Raw genomic sequence first — 25,377 nt, 5'->3', positions numbered from 1 at the left:
CCAACAACCTTTCATACATTTTTCCACATAAATCGCTAGTTCCTCGTTAGTTCCCGTTAGTTCTTACAAAAGTTCCATTAGTTCCACCGTTTTATACAATGTAGAGCATAAAAAAATGTGTGGGTTGGCTAACTTCACATGTAAAGTTGGCGTACCCAACAACCTTCCCCAAATTTTTCGACATGAATCGTTAGTTCCTCGTTAGTTCCCCGTTAGTTCTTACAAAAGTTCCGTTAGTTCCGCGATTTTAAAGAAATTATACGTAGAAAAAATGGGTAGGCAAACTTTACATATGAAGTTGGCCTACCCATTGTCTTTCGTGTATAATTTCTTTAAAATCGCGGAACTAACGATACTTTTGTAAGAACTAACGGGAACTAACGAAGAACTAACGGCTCATGTAGATAAAAGTGGGTAAGCTAATTTGGGTAGGCCAACTTCACAGACCTCTACTCTAGGAATTCTAAATTCATTGGAGATGTCTCCTGTTTTAGGAATACTCAATTTTTTTTTTCAACCGCATCTTTCTGTGTGTTATCGTTTTCGTTTTATGATAACCATTAAATCATAAGTGCTGGAGCCATTTTTATGATTTCCGGTTTGCATAAAGACAGAAGTGCAGAGAAATCCTATTCTCGGAAAGGTATAGAAAATGATATCACAGTATCTCTTACTTTTCCTACGGAAAATCGATTCTGAAACCCAAAGTGGAAGTAGATTTCCGCACTTTCGTAAAGGTGAAGTAAACTGTATTCTTAGAAGGCTCAATCTACTTCGAAAAACCCTTTTCGGTATCTATGACTATTTGGGTTTCAGGAGTAGTCAATGTTGAAACCAGAAATGGTTGATTTCCAACACTTTTGGTTTCAATAGGATGTTAAAATAAGAGCCTATTGTTGAGACACTGAATGGATACCAAGAAATTATTTCTCGCATTGTCTTTAGTGTACCTGCTCTGACATCTGCCAACAGACAATTGGATAGATATAGCCGTCGTATAAGACGTCCCATATTTAAGTAAAGCGTTGTAAGTCTAATACAGTTTTGATCCAAATAATTTTCGGAAGTTTCAACATAAAGTAGTAATATAGTAAAGTTAGCTTAAAAATTGAGCTTAGTTTGTTTATACCAGCGTTTCCCAGCCGGTGTGCCGTGAATGGGCCGCTGGTGTGACGCGAGGAATCGAAACAAAATTATTAATTTTATAGCAATAAAATTGCAAAACGTAGGAAAAACTGTATATTTGTATTTCACATTACTATGAACCTCTACTATGAATCTACAATTTTAAGTTTCATACCGGGTTACTGTTCTGTACATTGCTTCTTTATTGTTTCAGACTATTTCGTAACTTGAAAATTTAAAATATCATTCAATCCTTTCGACAAATTACCTACATTTGTGTTGTAAAAGTAAAAGAGATGTTTTTGTTTGTTCGTTATCTAGTGATCTTCCTTCTTAGTAAAAGGTTGGATACAACTTTTAAAAAGAAAGCGTATTTTTAGAAACCAGAGTCCAATATTTCATTGCAATTGTTTTCTATTTTTAAATTAGAATGAAAAATAAACATAATGATTTACCAAGTTGGAAAAAACAGTGTATGAGCTTTCTTCTCTGTGAGGAGATCAATAATCACAGAAAAAAATACCACTGTGTTTTATATTTACAAATAATATCTATAAGTGTGCCGCGAGAATCTAAGTAACACCCATAGTGTGCCGCGAGGTGAAAAATGTTGGGAAACGCTGGTTTATACTATATCGTATTTGAACAAAATACGCAAAATTACGAACAAAACTATCTAGTTATAACAAGTCTTGATATTTTCAATCTCTTCTAAATAGAATTGTCCACACTATTGTATTCAAAACTTGATGCCTCAGTGGTAGAACACTTACCTCTGATGCATGGGGTCCTTAGTTCGGTCCCCGGCCAAGTAAGTCTGTGATGGACAACATTGTGTCCGTGGGTTTTATCGGGGTACTGCCGCTTCCTCCTACATGATCATTTCACCAATTCTTCCTTCATCATTCACATATTTTAATCATCCAACTCCCTTAGCCTAACGGACTTCATTGTGGGACGTAAAATTGAAAGATTTCATTCCATTTTTCATTTTCAAAATTTGATGGTTAAACGTCAATTTGTTTATTTACATTTACATTTTGTATTTGAGTTTAGCGTACAAGAAAACAGCTGTTTAACCAAGTGTGTTGATTTTGTTGTGTTGATGTTGAATTACTATGTTCTTGAAAGGACCCTGTATTTACTCCTAATATCAAAGCCAAAAACAGAGGATAGAAGGGTGTTAGTCCACTCTTATTGTTAGTGAATAAAAATAAGGGTAGGATTCTGAATCCTTTACTATAGAATGTTCGTTCCTTGAAACTGGCAGGCTTGATCAATAGAAGGAAGAGTTAATCGTTACGTCGAAGATGACTCATAACATATTTTTTTCTTTCTGTAAAATATGAAGAGAGAAGACATTCCTATCGCATTCAATGGGGCTCTTCAGGGTAGTCACATCGATATAGGTTGCAAGCAGTGTTGCTTTTTAGCCGGTTCATACCTGTTCGCTTCAACCGTTTGTTGAAATATTTCCAGTTCGCAGAACCATTTGTTATACCCAGACATAACAGTAAATTTTACTCAGCTATACCCAGGAACAGTAAATTTTTATTTAGTTGTCTTTGATTTTAGAAATTCTTACAGCTACTACAGGGTTCAACATATGATCTCTCAGAGCAAGGTATGAGGGTTTATTTGTTAATCTGAAACGCTTAGATATCAGAAGTGAAAACTGGGATCACATGAATGTAGTGGTTAGGGCTATTTGTATTTGAAACGCATGCATACCTTTATCAACAACTGTTGATCCATTCTTGGATTTCCAATACTTTTTGACAACCATCTATCATGGATAATTCGTTTCCAAGATATTCACAGTGATACCTACACACTGTGACAAACATCTTGGCATTCCAGCTAAACGAATAAAACGCTAGCTCTGGCGCGACGTTGCCAAGTGGTAAAGGGGAGTGGCTATGGCTAAGCAGACAAACTACAGCGCGATCAGTTGGCAGGGGATAGACGTGGATGTGTACAAAATAAACGTGGCAATATCGCTGGCCTCTTACTTGCTAGCAGCATTTAAAGGGAACTTGGAGCCTCGCCTTCAAATGCCAAGATGTTTGTCACGCCAAAAATTGCTTTATATATATATATATATATGATAAAGAGAGAGAGAGAGAGAGAGAGATAACTGGTTGTTAAGTAATTAGAATAATACAACTGGTTACTAGTTTCTCGTCACTAGTAAAGGAAAGAAAATTAACTAATACAATAATTCTTGAATACAAGTATTGGAACATTAGATAGCTTTTGCATCAGTAGCTTGTGGCGATATATATTTACACATATCTCTGGACATTACCTGTATATATGGCCTTATGGTCACGTATGGGGGATGACATTCCTCGACGAGCACATCCTGCAGGGAGGGAAGTGGGAATCAAAGGAAGCAACCTGGAGCCTGTAAGTAAGCTACCATTTCTGCATTTGTCTCGTGTGAATGAGAAAAACCCAATAAAAAACTTAGTCAGGACGGCTGACCTGAAAAATCTCTTGCACATTATTGACTGAGTGCCCCCACCGGTATTTGAACCCGGACCCGCTCGCTTCTGGCGATGAAATTATAATTATAGTCCGCGTTAGCTGAATTAGCGGATGGTGTCAACCATCCTCCGATGGGAAACTCAGCTTCCAGGGGGCGCATGTTGCATGTTGCATGTATCAAAGGTACGCGTGTCACTATCAACATCCAGTACATCATAACAATACAAACCTTTGACATTATAATTCGCGACAGCCGAACTGGCTGATGACGTCAACTAATGAGTCCGCGCCACGCACCAAACCTCCGTGAGCCAGCTTACAGCGGGCAAATATTGCATGTATCAAACGTAATTGTCTTACTAATAACATCCAATATGTCATAACAATAGAAAACTTCTATACTAATAGGATCATTAATGGATGTATCTTATTAATAATACTATCTTCTGTTACAAATTTGATATGAGTACTACATTTCGTTTGGTTCGAATGATCACATGATAAGCAAATAAATGTAAATATACTTGATATTACTTGGCTAAATACGTCATTTATAACTCCATTCACATCCATCCGAAAATCAAACTTAAGATCCCGCAAACCGAAGATCAATACACTACCATTTTGATTTTTCTAATTTCCAGGAAGTCTCGCAACAAGAAAACAATTCCGTGTTATGTACCAATTGATGAAAAAAATAAAAACACATACGGAATGCACGGTGGCTTCCTGATGATGCACTTATCTCAGATGATAAGTATTTTTGATTCGATTCAAACCCTTACAATTTTGAGGTGGAAACGTCTTTGTAGGTTTCTCGGGATTTTCCCATTTCCTCTCATTATCTCAATTACATTAATTCTTCCATAATCATTAACTTTTATTTATTATCTCCCTGCTTCAACCGAAAGGGCATAACCGCGTTGTTTTGTATTAACAATGTATTTTTTTAGTTTAACGTCTCACGATTATTCACAGAGACTAAAGGAGACGATGATGTAATGAAAGATGATGAAACAAACAAAGTGGGGGAAACGAAAGAACACTCAGAAAATCTACGAAGTTTACCACGAAACTTACTTCAAGAGCTAGAATCGAATCAGGGACCTCATACACCAGAGGTGAGAGCTCCATCACTGAATCACAGTTACCTGAAATAAAAATGTCGCCCTTGATATCCTGATTTTATGCATTTCTCACAAGAATGTCATCTTCGCCACTATATGCCGCTCCGTGAAGAACCTCCGACCTCCTTTTTACGGTAGCAAGATCCAAAGTGTTTGGTTTCTTTTTCTTTCTCTCTCTGCAAGAATCCTCAGCGTAAAGTTACAGACCCCTATAAGATATTTTATCACTCAGAACATGAGTGGGGGCAGTGGGGGCTCAGTGGTAGAGCGTTCACTCCTGGTGCTTCGGGTCCCTGGTTGGATCCCAGCTCGCGCCAAGTGAACTTTGTGGGGGACAAATACCGTGTGCGTGGGTTTTCTCGGGGTTCTCCCGTTTCCTTCTCCTTTCTTCATTCCATCATTTCATTCATTATTTCAGCATCACAGTCTCCTTTAGCCTAGCCGGCATAGGCCTAAGCATGGGACGTAAAACTCAGATTTCAAAACATGGGTTATTTTATTTGTATTGGAAACATCGCAGTTGACATAAAGCTAAAGCACGTTTCTACGAATAATTTCTTTCTGAAAATTAAGATTCGCGAATATTTATTTCCTCTAATATACTTCCTTGGCGACGAACAATGAACCTTCTCCAGTTGACTTCTTGGCTTTACTGCAAATTCTTGATACAGTTCTCGTGCTAATTCCACACGCTTGAGCTGTTAGTTCTTAACATTGAAAAGTCTACATTTTGATGATTTTCGACCGATGCATACTTTTTAAAAGAACACATACATGCATTTGTAATAAGATTTCCTCACTTTGTCTCCTTAACCCTTTGGGGATTCTATGGTACATTTTGTACCATGCGCGTTTTTCATGGTATATTGCGTTATTTTTCTTCTATTTGAGCTTTTTCGTCCGGTTTTTTTTTGTTTTTCAAGTCCAGAGACATTGTAGAAGACATTACGTATAGTTTCAGACCGTCCTGCGTCCAGACATAGGAGGTGATGACGTCATAATTTTGAAATATAAATTTTCCCTTATGAAGCCTATGTTCATTATTTTTTGGCGGGCTTATTTTTTCACGTAGAAGATTGAAATTTTGCACAAACATTTAGTCCACCGAGTAGTATTTACCAGATTTTTTGTTCCGATGTCAGTGTTAAAACAGGGGGGGGGGGAACCAAAGGGGCAAAGGGTTAAAAAAGGGATATTTTTGCCCCAAAAATCCCGTTTTTCATCATTTTCCCGCCTCACATACATGATGGGGACACGTGATTCATACCGTCTGAAAGGCAGTTCCATTCTGAAGAGAATGACGGTCGAATTATTATCCTAGGGTAATTAGGGATGTCTCAGGGAATTTTTTAAAAAAATATACTTCTATATAGGGAAAAATGGGAAAAGGTCGGTTTATTTTTTTTGGCGGGCTTACTTTTGCACCTAGAAGATTGAAATTTTGCACAAACATTCAGTCCACCGAATAGTATTTACCAGATTTTTTTCGATTTCTGCGTAGAAACAGGGGGGTCCAAAGGGGCAAAAGTTGGAAAAAGGGATTTTTAGACCAAAAAATATCTTTCTTCGGGATTTTCCCGCCTTACATACATGATAAGGACACGTGAGTCATACCGTCTGAAAGGCAGTTCTATTCTGAAGAGAATGATGGGCGAAACATGACCATATGGTAATTAGGAATGTCTCAAGAAATTTTTTTCCCGGGATCATGGTGTTTTGTGGTAATTTTGGGCATTGTGGGAATTCCTGATAAAATTTCTCTCGCCCTTACTATTCAAGATAGAAACTTGAAATTCGGGACACGCATTTAGTTTACCATTTATCAGATTTTTTGGAGGTCTCTACGTTCACAGAGGGGGGGGGGCAAGGGGGGCCCAAAGTTGGACAAAAAATTTACCCCTTAAAATTTTCCCTTCGACATCAATTTTCCCTCTCCTGGTATATGGTATGAGCATGCAAGTGATACCATTTGAAAGCCAGCTCTATTCTGAAGAGAATGAGGTATGAACCATGATTCTAGGATAAATAGTGACGATGCAGTAGCTGCTTGACTGAAAGTCTAAAAAATAGCCCAAAAAGCCAGGATCCGGAAAGGTTAAAATCTCGAGCTCCCATACCGTTTATGCTGTTTGCTCTGCGACACTTTTTTTTTCGATTATCGTATGCACGTTTCTGATAACGCCTTGCGCATATGCAACCCCATTACCTTGTTGTTGTGCGGGTTTATATAACAGCAGAGGATCAAAACAGGGGAATGGAGCAAGGACTTTTTTTTCAACTCTCTTTTAGTCAATACTCAGAATTAAAAGCCGACAATGACAGGTCCTTATTCTTTTTATTCATGTTCGGAATTAAGACACAGCAACAAAATGTGCTTACAATGGTGTTCTATAAGAAACGATTGTGCTGGAAGCACATTGTTGCGGCCTTGATCTATATATTAAAAATGACATTTCAATTAAAGTAGTTCTTCATACGACTATCCTAACTTGAAGTGCGGAAATACTGTGTTATCAAAGTGTAAAATTACATTTCAATAACGTTGTAAAGGATTCCGATCAAGGATCAAGACTGGAGCAATGTGTCTCTTCAAATTAGGCCTACACTGTAAACAATTATGTCACATTTACTGACTGATTACCGTCACTTTTGGCTGCCAACCGATTATTTTAAAATTTACGATATTAGTGTTAAAGTTATGGTAATAGAGAATAAATACGGCCTTTATATGGCCTATAACTATAAATTTTACAGTAATATCGTACATTTTAGAGTAACCAGTTAGCAGCCAGAATTGACGGTAATCGGTCAATAAATGTGACCGTAAATGTTTACAGTGTAGTCTTAAAATTCACGACATTATTAGGTATTATACGCATATTCTTATCTACCGTTATCTAATCACACTTCTTGTGAATTTAAAGAAACTAACTGGAATATTCGAATACATGGTAATAAAGGAAATTAACTAGAAGGCTCAATTTCGGAACATAAATATTGTTCATATCACCTCCGGAAAAATAAGCAATGCATTGATTGGTATTTGAATTACGAAATGCTTTTACTCATTCCTGTGTCAAGGACAAGCACAAAATTGTCTTACTTCTTCTTGACCCATGGACTGGACAGTGGAATTAAGAAATTTCAGAACAGGACCTACCAAACGATGTCCATACACAGTAGCGTAGCCAGGATGTGTGTTTGGGGGGAGCCCAAGTGCTTTATAGGTACATATAGAAAAATTACAAACAAAAAAATATATAAACATAAAAATATACAAAAAATTACAAACATCAAAGTACCAAAGTACATTGTCGGACCGCTTTGGGGGGCGGCGGCCCCTCTGGCCCCCCCTTCCCTACGCCACTGGCATTTAACTTTCTAAGAGTTCCATTGCTATACCACAAAGTTATTAGACGTTAGTTCCAATGTGATACCGTACCAAATGCATCTTAAAATTCACAATATTGTTTTTAAATAAATTCTACGTTGTTTTTAAATAAATTTCTTATAAAGTGCATCAACGTAAATGAAAGTTGTTGTTTTGGTTTACAAAGTATCTTCTGCTTTTCAGTCAGTTACTTTTATGCATCCAGATTTCACACTAATGAACTAGTTCATAGTATGATACCTAAGAATGTACTACGAAAGATTTCTGGATATTGTTCGTTTAATTATTTGAACACTCTAGTGCGTTGCTTTTATTGTGAGAAAGTACTTTTTTTTTTTTTTGTGGACCTTTTCAAAACTCACATGTAAAGTTATTACTTAAACATTATTTGTTTGGTGTTAGTGTTTTACAGAACATGGCCGACCTTAAGCCGATTGGACCGATTGCTCCCAATCGGACTCCGTGCCTAAGAGGGCCCCGCGCAAGTGCCGCCTATTCTACTTTCCAGTGACGTTTGAAAAGTATATTAGGCCCCAGAGCAAACAAGTGTGTTGTGGTCCCTATGGCTAAATTTTGCTCCTAATACATGTAATTAATACATGCCATTCTGCTTGTGGCTACGGTACCTTGTGGCTACGGCTCTGCTATTCTCGGTTGTGAACTACACACTACATATTGCAATACAGGTACATCCATGGACTCCACAAGGGAGGGTATGGCCTCTCCCTAACAAGTAAATGAATAGTTTGTATTAAGTTTCCGGGCATAAGCAAATATTTTCTGAATGTAATGCTGCAGTAGTTTCTTTTTTTTTTTTATGTTTACAGCTTCTGTTGTAAAAATATATAATAGATATTATGTCCAGGGAATATTCTGCATTCTCCTAAATTTCCTTACACATACTCCTGGGGTTAAAAATGTTGTTTTCTTTGAATTTGTGTAAAAATGTAGGTGTATATTATTATTCTGGGTGCACACCTTCTTTCATTTTGAACACTCCACTAAGTAAAAGTTCCTGGCCTTCTTACTGATTATGTCATGTGATACTACCGTGATTACCGAAATGGTATCAAATAAATCAGCCTCAGTGCGACTTCTTTGTATATCCTCTCTCTTATTATAGCTATATTAAAAATACAAAACCAGAGGACAAACTTTGCCCTGTCCTGCAAAAAATCCCGTGGGTGTATTTTTTAAAATCAAGTCAGGAAAACCTAATGTATACTAATGCGTACTGAATAGGTGGCTGCTTATGAAGGTTTGTCTTCTAACTGGAATAATCCAATCAAAAATATGTCATTCATCTTCCATCAGTTCCTTAAGGTTTGTGATCGTCTCATCACCATTTCATTTTGTCTGCAGTCGATAACGATTTCAAGATGATTATACCTTTCGTAAGTAGATACCTACGATGATTTCACTTGACGAATTCTTTTCAAAAAGATACAGGTGTAAAGAAATCTTTGAACCAACGAAGTCATATCAATATGAATTTCATTATGTTTTACAAATATAAACTAATGAAAACACAGACTTCACCATTGTATTTCTCGTAAAATTCTAGTCCAATTTGGTGTATAACATGATCTCCTTCCTATCTAGAAAAGTAAAGCGAGATGCAAGATGGAGGTTATGATAAGCAAACTATTAAGTAGATGTCTACTTCCTCCCGGTGTCGGTTAATGTTTTTGTTTTTCATCCCTTTAGCTGTTTTACAAATAAAATTGATTTTTCAAACTTGAAACATATTGTTATGACTTATTCTGATCAATCAGGATTTTTGACTACTGCGGCCGTCTTTATGGACGAAAGCACTTTAAATTTTGACGGAAGCACGCTCGTTTCTTGATATTCCATACTTCTCTGCCACGTTTGGTCATGAAACTAGATTTCGACATCGATAGATTTACTTGTAAAGAAAGGAAACTATGAAATACTGGTACAGAATCTTCTTGAAAAATTGTGAGCCACAAAAGTGAAATATGTATTTTAAAATTTATTCACTGTCTGGATTTCTACTGGAGTTATTTCTCTGAAAAATTAGCTGCTATAAGCAATGAACAGGGCGAGCGTTTTCACCAGAACATTTTACAGATGGAGAGACGTTATAAAAAGGGAAATGGTACCGTCCATGATGAAAAATTATTGTTAGTTCCTTCTGAAAAAGTACTCTACACAATACAAATGGGAAAATGTTTCGAAACTGTCTTTGTCGTTAATCATTTTTCTTAATCAAGCTTATAAGTAAACATACTGGGAAAACTGACAAACTTATCATATGTGTTCAGGATCTCAATACAATAAAGATGTTTTTTTTTGCGACTTTGGTCGGAAATGCTTAATTAAGGAGACGGAGCTAATTAAAAGTAATTACTGGAATTGGTCATTATCCTTCCCTTTTATTATCCCTATTTCCATAATATAGCGTTTTCGATCAAAATTGCAGACTTGTTCTTGTATTGAGATTCTGAACACATTTGCGAACTTTGTCGGCTTTCTCCAGAACACCCTGTATATGAATACGAAATAGCGATATACACATAAGTTTGTAAATGATGTGACATCTCAAATTACATTTACTCCTGTCAGCAATTAATCATCATCATTATCATAGTAGAAAATCTGAGGATGATACGAAAAAACTGACTCGTTTTCGGGACATTTGATTTAGTAAGGTTTGCATTGTTTTATGTCTTTTTTCAAAGTTGAAATTTGTAGATATGTATTTTCAGTGCTAGAAAGTTTATTACTGGAACTATATGTAAAAATAAATTACTAAATAAATATATAAATAAATTTAATCTATGGGTGCTATTACTTATGTTACCGATAGTTTTAAATTAATGTGCAATAAATTAAGACCTTGATTTCTTGTTTCTTCACTAACCTTACTAACCACCAAAAATAATCGAAAGAGGGCGCTAGTGTAACCTATGTGCAGGATAATACTGAAGTGCATCTGTCGTGTCGACAAATTTACATTTGTTTGTTTCACAAGAGACTTTTCTGTGTTTTCGTGCTGTGCTGAGCACAGTTGATTTGGGATTTACGTTTACGATTATTATATCACTGAAATATAATTGAGGTAGGTTTTAGTGATCAATATATAAACAATGTATCTCAAATATGGAGTCACTGATTTTTGAAAGAATAGCATAAAAAGCAGTAGGAAATGTAAATAAAACATTAGATTAAAAGATTATCGTATATCATTGAGTGGTGACTGAAACAACGAAGATGAATTCATTTTCTCATTCATTCATTCATTCATTTTGAAGCACATCTTTAGTAACGGACGATTTTTCATAAGAAATTATACGCAGGTGTTATGTTTTATTTGGTTATATTAACACACAGTGCAAGTAGGGCCAATATTTTAACCTTAAATTGCAAAGTAACTTTCCAAAGTCAATTCATGTAAGGCCAAATTGACAAAGAAACTATGGTGTTTATGTTATTCGAGACTATGTACACCACAGGCGCACTCGCTAACAACTAGACCAGCAGGGAGAGCACTATATATATTGGTTCTACAGACCTTGGTGCAAGTTAGTTGTGAACCTGGGGCCCTGCAAAATGTTCCCAATAGGGCCCCGCACCACGTAAGGCCTGCCCTGACCTCGAATGTGTATGAAGTTTTCTACTGTTCTTCAATATTTTTCTCTCCCCGGCCAGGTAAGTTTGTGGTGGACAACATCGTGTCCGTGTATTTTCTCGGGGTACTCCCGTTTCCTCCCAGAATCTCATTTCACCAATCGATCCATCATCATTCACTTGCATTAATCACCCGACTAGCTTGGCCTAAAGAGCATAATTGTGAGTCGGGATGCGCACGAAACGAGTCGAGACAGGATTTTCCTTACAAAATTCCGAGTCGAGACACGGCTCTTCAAATAGAAAAAAAATACATTTTTCGAGTCGAGACATCACTTTTACAGCATATTTTCGAGACGAGACATCACTTTTACAGCACATTTTCGAGACGAGACAGCCACAAGTCTTGTCTCGTGCGCATCATTAATCGTGAGTCATTAAACTGGAATATTTAATTTTTTCCAACGTTTTTTCTCGAATAAAGAAATATTTGGGGTTTGTTAAAATTCAAACTATGATTTACAGGCTAAGAAATCACAAGATCCGGAAGAAAACTGATAATCAGTGTTCATATTAGTGATTTTGACGTCAATCCCTCTTCCTGACCTTTTTTTGGTTTTATTTTGTGATATTCTACGACTTTTATGCGTAAAATATTTTATATGAGAAATATGTTATATTCATTTGAAAAGTATTTTGTTCGAAATATTCTTTACAAAATTACTGAAAGATTCCAGTTTGAAATGCTACGTGTAAATTGGGTTGCATCTGTCCAGGCGTTCGTGATACCAGCGGAAGTACTGGATCCGATCTAACAGGGGGGGGGGGTTCGTTCAAATTGGAGGTATGCAATTCAGTATATAAACTCTCTTAAATATGTCCGAAAATTCCGTTTCTAAATGGGAAAGACAAGGGGAGAGAATTTCTACAATGTTCAAAGGGCCTAGCGGAATAAGAATGTGAAAACTGCCCCCAAACATATCTGCACCAAATTTACAGTATCGATTAACATTTATGAGAAACTCAGTTTTCAAAAGTTTCATCCCCCCAAGCGCTTTTGGAGGGGTGCTAAGAGGGGGAAAGGAAAATTGAAATTATTTTTTTTCTCCTGAACGGTTGAACCGATTTGCATTAAAAAAAAGATGTTAGGTGTTCTCAACAAGAGAAAGCTCGGAAAATATTTTTTGGAAATTTTTTGGGGTTGAAAATTGGTCAAAAATTTTTGAAATTTTCAAAAAAAAAAAAAAGAAAAGAAAAAGAAAAAAGAAAAAAAAATAGTGGAAGACTAATTGAGACACCCACCATTTTTTTTGCCAGTTTTGTCTTGAGAGGGTCCCTAACAACATATATTGTTTTCATTTTGTTTGCAAGTGTACCTCATAGTGAAAAAAGGCAAATGTAGATAGGTTAGCATCTATGTGGTATACGTATGATACACTAGGATTACCAATACCTTTGTATGTGGGGGGGGGGATGAAGTTGTTATAACATTGGAATCTTATGATAACTAGTATTTTTTGTCTTAATGGTAATTGGTCTCTGAGAATGAAGGGGGTTCTCGACCCTGCTCGCGCCTCCCTTGTCTACGCCACTGCCGTACATCAACTGAAATTATACACTCCCGCATTTTGTGTTAATTTTGCATATAATCAGTGTTCTGTGATATATATAGATCTTTGTTTAGTAATTGTTCTTGTTTTGTAATAGTTGGTTAATAATATGCCTGCTGTTAATAGGTATTTGTGTGTTTAGTTTGTTTCGATGGTATTACTATACATGTGTGTTTAATATGATCAAATAAAGAATGAATTAGAAGAAGAAATTAATCCTCGTCACTGTCTTCGTCCACTACTGGAACAATTTCCTTTTTTGTGAACAGAACTGTTGGCTGCTGTTCTCACGTTGCTGCTATTGTGTATCATTTATCATATGGGAGATAGTTATCGAAAATCATTCGAGCAGTTGAAATATTCAGTAAAAGGTTCAAAGTTTCAAATATTCAGTAAAATGTTACAATTTTCAAATATTCAGTAAGATGTTAAAATGTTCTCAACCAAAATTTTTGGGTGCGCATCTGCTCGGTACTGAAATTAATCTGCGATCCCTTATTCAGATAAAAAAAAAAATAATGTGTTTCAGACCAAACGACCCATCTGGTTTCTCCATAATCACTTTCAATTATGCCAATAGAATTAATCGACACTCAAAAGTCAAACCTTCAGTTGTAATTCCATTTACAAACAGTGTTGCTAATTTACGAGAAAAGTCGGTAAATGTAGGGGATTCGACTTACAAAATACAGATTAAAAAAATGTTTTTTTTTTTTTTTTTCAGTTTTCTAACGACGATTTTGTAACTTAATGCTTACAAATCTAGCGATTTCTTCAGTAATCAAACACTATTACTATGAAGCACTTTTGATGTATATACTTCTTTTCTTTGTTTGTTTGTTTGTTTTATTAGTGCAAATGAACGAGTTGAGCAAGTATAGAGCAAGCTTCCACAGTTCTGCTTTGTTTCTGTTATCCTTTGCCCTGTACGAAAAACAATTTCAACCTCCAATGTCCTCTCATTTACACAGCAGTACGGTTTAGTTTTCATTGGGAGGTTCAAATAATACAGCGTTAGCGATAGCAAATCGGTTACTTGTTGAAGCTTGAGTTAAAGCAGGTGTTAAGATCCTTTTCACAGCGGAATTTTGATTTTTCTGCATTTCAAAAAATCGATAGCAGAAGTGCTTTTTGGTGTTAATTGTGTCGAAAATATTATATGTGTAATTTATAGCAACTTTACTTCTAGAATTGAAGATATTTCGTTCCTCGTTTCGCGACTGTTTGTGTCAACGCGTTAGCAACACTGTTAAAGAACATGAACATTCTGCACACTGTGCGTTTACATATCTTAGCAAGAGGATTACGTGCCAATACCTCTACACAAGAATTCTTTGAATGAGAATAAAATGGCGGGCAATGGTAAGATAAATAAAATATTTTAAGTTTTTAAGAATGTTACTAAAATATTAACATAAAATTTAATTATAAAATTCATTATATAGCTAGTTAATTGCAATTAACTTTTCTGTTACAAATTACAATGGCTTCCAGAGCAATGCTAACACATGGCAGAAATATTAACAAATAACTTTTGTGTTATTTTGTAATTTGTTTGCACAAAAATAATGCAATATACAAGTTTAATTTTAACTTGCATGAAACCTATTTCAGATTCTTCTAACTTTCCTTAACTGACAGTAGATCATTGATGTTGACATATAATCTCGAGACATGTAGTTGTACGTGATGAGGAATATCATTATTATTAATTAGTTACAATTGAGACGTATTACCTAATTTCGTATCTTTAATTTTGTTGTAGAAATCCCACCAATTTGAATGTGTATGAGTCCTTAGCTGTTTGTCAATAAATTTACAAAAAGTTAAGATTTAAAACAAAGAATTTCTTTCAAGTCTTCCAATATGGCGGTCAGTCTGTGAACTGTGTGATGTGAAAAATCGTAAATTCTATGAAATTGACGAGTTGTGCTGATCGAAGTAATTACATAAGTACTATTACATTTTTATTTGAGTTATCCGATTCTAATTTTGATTATTTAGTACCCATTTCTAGTATCTTACATTATATATTTAAAAATTTTTGCTTTGTTGTCACTGGTATAATCTGTGATCAAGGACTTTAATATGGCGGCTAAGTAGGAGAAGCAAAGTTAAGTTTCTTACTCTTGGAAATAGTGTTTCTTTCGCACTGTACAATTTTTCTCCTTTTAATATATGTGAGTTCATAGTCATTGCGTTTATAAAACTGATTAGGTTACACTATGTTAGTGACGAGTAAATGTTATCAGTACATATTTGGTAAATAAAATGCGAGTCGGCCATCTTTGTGGAATGATTACACACAAATACACCATGATTCATACTTCCTGTGTCATCTTGAAGACAAGCATAATCCACGTTTTCATGTTTTCGCTTTACAAATGAGAAACTAATAAGCTGACTATTGACAAGATAGAAGTATGTATTATAGTTGAACGAATATTTATTAATTAGTATCGAAATCCGCCTGAATATTGAGAATTAGCTACATATTAGCTGATTGGCTGTGATTTGAGAAGAAAATAGGAAGAGGTTGGTACGTGATACACTTCCCGTGACTCATGCAATGACTCCAGCTGATTCTAGGCTCGTGTTGTCGTACTCGCCTGGTAAAAAAATACTGTTATTCAGAAACACCGTTATTGACAGTGAATGGTTCTAACTTATTTTCTCTTAGCCACCATGGCATGAAAGTAAGAATTTCTCTTTACTTCTATAGTAAGCCAAGAACAAATTTGCACATTATTATTATTATTATTATTATTATTATTATTATTATTATTATTATTATTATTATTAGTAGTAGTAGTAGTAGTAGTAGTAGTAGTAGTAGTAGTCAGTGGCGTATTTAGGGGGCCATCGGGTTCAAGCCCCCACCCATGAAATAAATTTGTTACTTTTTCGCATTTCACGTACAACAATAATCCTTCTTACCATTTCCAAGAATTTAATTGACTTTCCATTTTTTTATGCTCTTTGTTCAGAAATAATACTGTATTTGTCAAATTTCATTCCATGTAAGAACTGCGTTCTTTTTTTTCTTTCGTCCATTCTACTCTTCTGTTTCTTTTCCTTAGTTGTTACTTTCTTTCGTTTCTCCTATCATACTTTCGACCGTTGTTAGCTGTGATTCAAGTCGGCCGTCGTCAGTAACACCAAAACCAAGAGGAGCTGATGAGCGAAACTGGTGTTCCACACCAGCTTGCACGAATATCAATATAACGGGACTTTAGTTATTATAGCAAAGAAATTATTATATTGTTTAGTTATAAAGAACGGTAAACGTTTGAATTAAAGAAAAGCAAGAGGAAGGGGTATAAGTAGCCTAGGAAATTAGGTAGGCCAAGATAATGCTTCCTTTTTGTTCTATGAATAGAATAAAAGGTTAGATTCACTGCTAAATTTTTGTATGTTTCATATCACATAAGTTTCTCCAGTCTGCAATGTTTGCTACGTATTAAAACTTCAATTTATGCATAAATTAAAATATATTTAATTCTCAAACTCAGATCGGCAATTGTCCCTTTGCTTCCGCGTGTTATGCACAGCCGCCCCGAAACAACATCCTAAATACGCCACTGATAGCAGTAGTAGTAGTAGAGATACCGGTAGAAAACTTCGACTGAAAATATTTATTAGATGCTTACTCTACCGGGTACATCTATAGCCATAAGATTTGGGTATGAGAATGTTTCATAAAATCTTTAACTTAAAGTCTCACAATTATGCCCTTTGAGCTAAATGTGAAATATAATTAATGAAAATGAATGACTAAGAAAGAAATAGTGAAATGAAAATGTGGAAGGAAACAGAACCCCCCAAAAGAACGGGGACACAATACGTACTTTCCACTACTAACCTACGTGTTTTGGGGTTGGAACCAGGGACCCTCTTAGCAGAGGTGAGCGCTCTACCACTGAGCCACCGTGGTCCCAAATGAGTGTTTTCTAATATACATATAATACAAATGTCTACTGTGACCTTGAGAAAGACATTTTGCAATGAGTTTTGTGTAAATATCTACGAAAATGGGAAAAATCTTATGATCGGATGCAAAAATGCAATTTAATTTAGTTTGGACTTCAGCAAAACTCGTTTAGTGGCAGGACACAGTGGGTCAATTATTGTAGAGCATTCAACTCTATAGCGAGGGGTCCCTTGTTCGATCCTCTGCCTCGCAAATTTGTGGTGGCCAAGACCGTGTCTGTGAGTTTTTTCCAGTTTCTCTCGTTTCTTTCCTTATTCCCATTCCAGTAATTCTTTCATTAACCGCCCATTTTCAATCACCATCTGTCTCCTTTAACCTTAAAAGCATAATATAGCACGTAAAATTATAAATTTTCTTTCATGTCGTTTCCATTTACTCATGTATTGGGGAAAATGGATTTCAGAATTATGAAGATGAACAAACGAATTCATCTTATGATTTACATGGTATATTAATGAACGTAACATTTTTGGTGGAAAGAAATTATTTTATTCAGTTTCGACATTATTAAAGTTACTTAAAGGCAATATTGTCAGGGGTTTGTATAAAACAGTGAAGTCCAAGAGGCGTCAATGAATATCATTGCCTTTCAAATTATTATTATTATTATTATTATTATTATTATTATTATTATTATTATTATTATTATTATTATTATTATTATTATTATTATTATTATTATTATTATTATTAAGTATTGTGCCTTTTGGTAGGTCCTGGGACTGATGAGGTGTTTTTCTTTTTCTAATTTTATATTTGTGCCTAGAAAATGTTTCATCAGTGTTTCCCGATGTTCAGCTTCCCCTTTTTAACTCCCAATATTTTCATCTGTTTTTCAAATCATCGATCAGTTGTGTTCTTCTTCTTCCTATTCTTCGTTTTCCTTCCATCTTTGCTTCTATGGAGTATGAAAAAGACAATTTCTTTGCAAGATGTGTCGGATCTATTTGGCCTTCCTACGAAGGATGTTGGCTAAAAGCGTTCTCTTCTCTCCTATCCGTTTTAAAACATCTTCGTTTGTTACTTTCTCTGTCCATTTTATCTTCTTCATCTTCTTTCAACACCACATTTCGAAACTCTCTAAATATTTCTTCTCTAACTTCTGTAATGTCCAAGTCTTTGAACCATGCAGTCTACTGCTTCAGATACAGCACTTGACCAACTTCTTTCTTGGTTCAATATTAAGCCTGTTCGTTAAGAGTGATCTTTTCTTGTTGAATGTTTCTTTGGTTGCGGCCTTTCAAATATATTCCATCAATCACACACTTCAGTTATTGATCTACTAAACTTGTCACTTTCAGCTGGTTCATGTATGCGTTTACAATCAGATAAACGACAAAGAAACATTTGAAGAAAGGGATGAAGGGGAACATATAGGAGGATGAACTTCGTTGGTTGAAGTTTAATGTCTCTTTTCAACACCGAGATTATATGAGACATTGATCTACAGTTTAAGATGAAACCCGAACACTGTTATACATTTAATTTTAAGCCTCTCGTATCGAGAACTGAACCCAGGACCCCGTGCACCAAAAGCACATGGGCCATTCCCTTGACTAGCAGGAAAATCATAGGAGAGTGAAATAAGCAAGCATTGGCAATATATTTGTAGGCCTACTCATGTATCCACAGGCAATAAGTGGAAAATTGCTTCGTCTGGCTTTGCAACTATTATAAAATACTATACTAACTAACTTTATGGCTTATGGAACCCGGAGGTTCAACCCCACGTTCATAAAAGCTCTCATTGACTTCTATCCGTAGCCAACTGGTTCCACTTTCTACTTTGTATTCTTATTTCTGCGAGATCCACCATAATATTGTCCTTCCATCTGTGCCAGGTCTTCCTAATGGTCGTTTTCCGATTGGATTTCCAATTAAAAACTTGAAAGCGTTCCTAGTTTCTTCCATTCTGGCTACATAATCTGCCCATCTAAGCCTCCTAGACTTGATGATTCTAACAATGTTTCGTAAACGGTATAAATTATGCAGTTCGTCGTTATGAAGTGTCCGCAATTCCCCATTTCCGTTTCTCTTGAATCCGAATATTCATCTCAGAATTTTTTTCTCAAATACTTTCAGTACTGTACGTCTAAATTAAGTAAGAGTAAATGATGATCGAAGCGAACACTTAGTATTACTACTAACCTTTGATATAGTTTATGCAGTACATCGTTGCCTTCATTAGATATACTGTGCCGGATGAAGGCAGTGATATACTGTGGAACGATAATACAAAACAACAATAGTAATTGCTCATTTTGGTCAGATTTTTAGTTTTACTTAACGTCCAAATGGTAAACCAGCACAAACCATTAACTACGATATCAATATTGTTTTTACTGTCACCATTTTCTTTTGTAGTCGTTGGGATAATTTCAAGCAGAGATGGAATGGGTCAGTGGATCTTGGGTCAAGATTTATGAGTGGATCAGTGGTCGTGGGTGGACAGGACGTGACCCATTGCGACCCACGACCCACCGACTCACTACGACCCATCGACTCACTCTGCTCAGTGCATTGTAGGCATCATCTTCTGAACCCTGATGAATTGGTATACATTTTACTTTCAAAGCTTCCATTGTTCTTTCTTTTTCATTTGTTTCTATTTACTTACCTGAGATGAGTATATCTAAGTGAAAAAAGAACTTCAGGCACTTTTGGATACTCATATTTGTAATTGTAATAATAGTGATAGAACTTACTACTTGGCTTCCGGGACAAAGTCGAATTTTACACTTTTTTGTTTTCTCTACGTAGGCCTACTTTACCTTGATTTGAGACTTTCAAATTGCATTCTATTTTCCACTGAAAACTATCTGTAATTCAACAAAGAAATAATTATAAAATGGCAATTAAGTTGAAATTCATAGTAATATGGCCCACGATAAACACTTTTATCCTTTTATATCGTAAAGGTCAGATCCGCCGTTATGTAACAGAGCGGTGCTTCACCGATTGACCTTAGAAATTCAAAACTCCGATTAGTGATAATTTCAGACCTTTGCTTTATTAAAAGTGTAAACATTTTAGTCAGTGGTTAGGAGGGCGTGGATGATGATGGGTTTTGGTGGGTAGTGGGTCAGGTGGGCCAGAACGAGTCACGATAGGTCGCAGGTCACGATGTGTGGTGGGTCATGGGTCAAGGTTTCATTGACCCACATCGTCCCTGATTACAAGTCTTCTACCTTCGTGTATTTTACTGAGAAGGGGAACAGCAAACTGTGACGTGACACAGAATTCAGTTGGAAATAGCTGTGCTACAGTAAGTTAAATTGAAAACATAATTTCGCTCTTGTTTTTGTTCAGGTCTTTCCTAAAGAACTACCACTCACATTAATGGTAAAAGAGCCCACGCTTAAATCCAATTCTAATTTCGATTTTTATATTGAGTCCGGTGTTCGATTCGCGGATGGAACCTCAGTTGAAAGAGTGTAAAAGCTTTTTTCAGCCCAGCCATCCCGAGTGAGGCTTTCCTGGGTTTTCCTCATCCACACCAGGCAAATGTCGGGATGGTACCTAGCACGGGTCTCAATGGGCTCAACCATCAATCACTGATCGTTTGGCAAGTACAGTGCTACTTAAAAAAAAAAGAGACGAAGATAATATTCTGGATTTCGATGGAAAAGACTGAAACCGTAATATGTTGTAGATATTTGATCATGAGAAAAAGTTTCAGTGGACACAACCACCAATTACTGACCGTTTGGTCTCTACAAGGCCACTTGGAAAAAAATAGCTGAGTGTAACTATATTTCGAATTTCGGTAAAAATGAATGAAACTATGATACTTTGTAGAAGTTGTGATCCTGAGAGGAAGTGTTAAGTTGTAGCTACCGAGCAACTGCAGGTCAGTTGGTAGAGCATTTGTTCGCGTTCGGGAAGTTCGGTCCGTGCCGGCCATCCCGTTTGTGGGTTTTCGTGGGGTTTCCTTTGTCCCACAAGTAAATATCGGGATGTTACGTATGCTCATATTGTGTTGGCTGCTACTCTCCCCATCCTTTCTCCAGCTTGTGTAATCACTTTGGCTTTGGTTCAATCCCTGCTGTACACGCTCTAACTGACGCTTTCCAGTTGTTTTTCACAGACGAATGCCCTGATAGTACTTGAAGGACAGACCTAGTCATTAACATCCCTGTGTCGGTATTCGAATCAGTGTTCGCCTAGAATTGTTGTACCCTTTACTTGACACATGCATCTGACAGTCGCCAAAGCAGTCTAAAAGTACCAACGAAACATCTATGTAATCATCATACTTACTTTCAATGAAGAAGATACTTTGTTAGTGAAATATACACATATTGTGTATGTGTTTCGTTATGAATATTAAGACAAACTGGCATCTATGTTGTCAGCTGACATCGAACAAAGATATCTAAATATTAAACGATATTGAAAGATATTTGTCCCACGCCAATCGAGGGCCTAGGGATTGCCTATGTCCTGAGATGAGGAAGGTAGTAGCAAGGGCCATTTTAGTATAGATACTACACCTGACGGGACTGAGGAAAATTCCTGGAAACTCCCCAATCAGAATTGTCTGGAGTTTGAACCCGACTCTCCCTATTGCGCACCAAAGCACGACCAATTCTACCAAATCCTAGAATATCGATACTTAGGCTGTTTTAAAACAAGTGGCCACGCAGTGACCAAACAGCCACTGATGGGAGTTGAGCTTATTCGTGGCTTTTTCTAAGGATGAGAAGATCTAAATACTTTCACGGTTTCATACAATTCCACCAAAGTCTCAGAATAACATTATCTTCGGCTCTTTTCGAAACGTGGCTCTGTGCTGGCCAAAGTCAGAAATTGGTAGTTGTGTCCGTTGAGACTTTTTCTCACGATAAAAATATCTAGAACACGGTTTCAGTCATGTACACTAAAATCAAATTTCCATAAGGAATGTGCTGGGTCCTTTACCCTGAAGCATGCTTGTTTTTCAGCTGGATGTGGTATAACCGTATAACCATTGATACATGTCTTAGCTTTGGACAATTTAATTTAGGAATAGTCAAACAAAATACTTAGCTGTTGACCAGTGTATACGTACTTCAGCATTAGCTTTACCTTTTAGGTGACGTGGCTACTGTGCTTCATAGGTTTTGAAAATAATATTTTTTTGTGTTTCCGGAAACTACGCATGATAATTTAAACTCACCCATATAATTTTGTTTAGCTCAATGAGGTCTGGTAGTGTTGGCATATATCTCATATAACTTTCTTCCTGTTAAATACTAATAATATTGTTGAATCCGAAAGTATATCTGAAAATCCTGGAATTTACGGTAAACAGACAACAGTGAAAACTAATGGCATAGAAGCAGTGTAATATTACGACTAATTAATACTTTACTCTCTTAGGTAATGAAGAAATGAAGAACCAGAAAGCATATATTACTGCAGCCAAAGAAATAACAGAACGTCACTCTGTTGGAGAAGAAGAAACTAAAGAAGAAACAGGGGATATGGAAGATTTTGGAGCAGAAATGCAACACCTTTTCCAATTCGATGAGTTATACCAAGTTGGACGCAATAACGATCTGATGCTTCCAGACAAAGTAAGTACTTTCTTTTCATACTTACTGTATGTATTTTCCTGTAAAACACTTGGGAGTGGTTTGCTACTGTGTGAAAGAGGGCAGAGAGGTCACACTAGAAGCATAGGCAGTAGTACCTATAGGTCCCCGAACTTATGAGGTCGGAGATCATGAGTTCGGAACTCACGCTCACCCTGACGAAGTGAGCGTGAGTTCCAAATCATGTTGTGAACGTGATTCGAGATGATGTGGGCGTGAGGTCAAGTGAACGTGATGTCGAAGGAATGTTGTGATCCTGAGGTTGAGTAAGCGTGATGTTGAAATGAGTTGATTTTGATTTTGAGTTTAACGTCCCGTTCAGCAGCGAGGCTATATGAGACGTGGACCTACTGATTAACGTGGAATCCGAACCACATGAACTCCCGCCGGGAATCGGACCCAGGCCTCCCAGAGGTCGAAATGATTTTGCGAGTATGAGGTCGAGTGAGCGTGATGTTAAGAAGATGCTGTAAGCATGAGATCGAATGAGCGTGATGTCAGGTTGACGATGTGAGCGTGAGGTCGAGTGAACGTGATGTCGAATGAACGTGATGTCGAAATGATGTTGTGAGTGTGAGTTCGAGTAAGGTTAGTCAAAAGTGGGTACCTTTGGTAGTACCTAACATGTCTCAAGCCTCTTCACCCTTCCTTAGAACAGTTTCGTTGCATTTTCTTCATTCTACCACTTCCTTCATTATCGTTTACTTTCTTTTAATCACTGCCATCTCTATTTGCATAGTGTGTAACGTTAAACTTAGAAATCAATTTATAGTTAATTTCAAGTTTGGTCAGGGAACAGAAGAAGTAATAGACTTTTTGACATAATTGGTTATTTTATTTTAATTTTATTAGCCATTAATCAACATATTATAATGTGTTCATTAACAACCACAAGAAACAATTTTAACTGTATTGTTTCTTGTCAATAAAATTCCAAGTCCATTTGTGAAAACTTCCCAATTTTCAAGCCTTTTAATCAATTCGTCGATTTCAAGTTTCCCTATACGCGCTGTTCCAAAACAACACCGACAACGTTTGGGAGGTGACTCCTCTCACAAACATAAGAAATATAGAGCAACCTAGATTCTGTAGAAATACTCGATGAACAGTAGTGAATTTATCGGTAAAATGCAAAAAAAAAAAAAAAAAAAAAAAAAAAAAGTCATAAGTCGGCAACAGAATGTCGATCAAAGTTGGTTAAAATGGAATCTCCGTTATTTTTAATCATAGATTCCACTTAGGGATGCGCAAGAGACAAGGTTTGAGGCTGTCTCGTCTCTAAAATGTGCTGTAAAAGTGATGTCTCGACTGGAAAAACGTATATTTTTTTATTGGAAGAGCTGCGTCTCGACTCGAATTTTCTCAGGAAAATTCTGTCTCGACTCGACTCGTGTGCATCCCTAATTCCACTAATTCAAAATTAGATATAGTGCAGGGGCGGCGCAAGGTTATATGTCAATTCCTGTGGTATTTTATCAAAAGTTGAGTGAGAAGAAAAGAAATAAGTACAGTATTTCAACGAACAAAAACTGTAGTAATCGTTGAAATTTGAAAAGTATTGCAATTGAAAAGAAGGAGAGATAACTCACATGTCTGATTAATCTACTTTGTCTTAGTACAGAACAAACTCTCGGTGGAAGACCTATTCCTCGAATGGACTTATCTTTTGAGTGTATGACTTATCATTTACGAAAAATATTGAAATATTATGTTGCGTGGGAGTTCCGTATACGAAAACTTACAGCTGCTTCGATATTCATGATACCACTAATAATACTTAAAAGACACATAAATCAGATCTACTAGATGTCTTCATAGGCTGTTCATGCTATTTGCTTTTTCTTACGATTAATCTAGAACAGTAATTCTCAAGCTTTTGAAAACCACAAATCCGCTTTTTGCTATCCCCATGCTATTCCTCTTCCCTTAAAAATAATAATTACAATAATAAAATTTATCTAAACCCACCTTACCGGTGACCCACCGATAATGTGACACGGGTCACCAGTTGAAAATAACTGGCCTAGGAACACGTACCTACCATTTCCGAAAGAAGAAAACTCACGAATGCCACATTGTTAACGCCAGTACTTTATATAGCACTCATAGTACTCATAGTATTTACTCGATCGATATATCTATCGGAATCATTGCTCTTTTCTGAAAGTAGAGACACAGTGTCTCTGAGTGATCCAGTGTTCACTTCTCTTCGATCGCAGATCATGAAAGTTTGTGGTGGACAACTTCGCGTCCGGAGTTTTCTCGAGGGCTTCCTCTTATTTTCTCCTAAAGTCTTATTCCACGAATTAATTCGCAAAAATTAGCTTTCATTTATCATCCGTTTCCATTAGTCTTACCCGAAGTATGGGTATGGAGAAAACCGGAGAGAATTAGTTGCGTCTAGCATAAAACGAATGATAGGGGGTTAGAAATGGTAGGAGAGAAAATAACAACTTCAGATATTAGTAAGAAG

The 25,377-nt window shown here is 36.4% G+C and overlaps 1 protein-coding gene across 1 annotated transcript in view; it reads left to right on the top strand.

Annotated features, from left to right (window-relative positions):
- The first annotated feature begins 14,590 nt into the window (after positions 1-14,590).
- LOC145681913 (E3 ubiquitin-protein ligase Siah1-like) overlaps positions 14,591-25,377 on the top strand; it is a 35,797-nt gene continuing 25,010 nt past the window's right edge. Inside the window, exons 1-2 of the mRNA XM_081753517.1 lie at positions 14,591-14,699; positions 22,690-22,886. Coding sequence (XP_081609643.1) covers positions 14,687-14,699; positions 22,690-22,886 — 210 coding nt within the window. The 5' untranslated portion in view covers positions 14,591-14,686. The remainder of the gene's footprint in view (positions 14,700-22,689; positions 22,887-25,377) is intronic.

The sequence above is a fragment of the Thermobia domestica genome, chromosome 3 (assembly GCF_964235325.1).
Source record: "Thermobia domestica chromosome 3, izTheDome1.hap1.1, whole genome shotgun sequence".
NCBI lineage: Eukaryota > Metazoa > Arthropoda > Insecta > Zygentoma > Lepismatidae > Thermobia > Thermobia domestica.
Note: the sequence above shows the minus strand (reverse complement) of the source record. Positions and strands in the feature narration are given on the sequence as shown.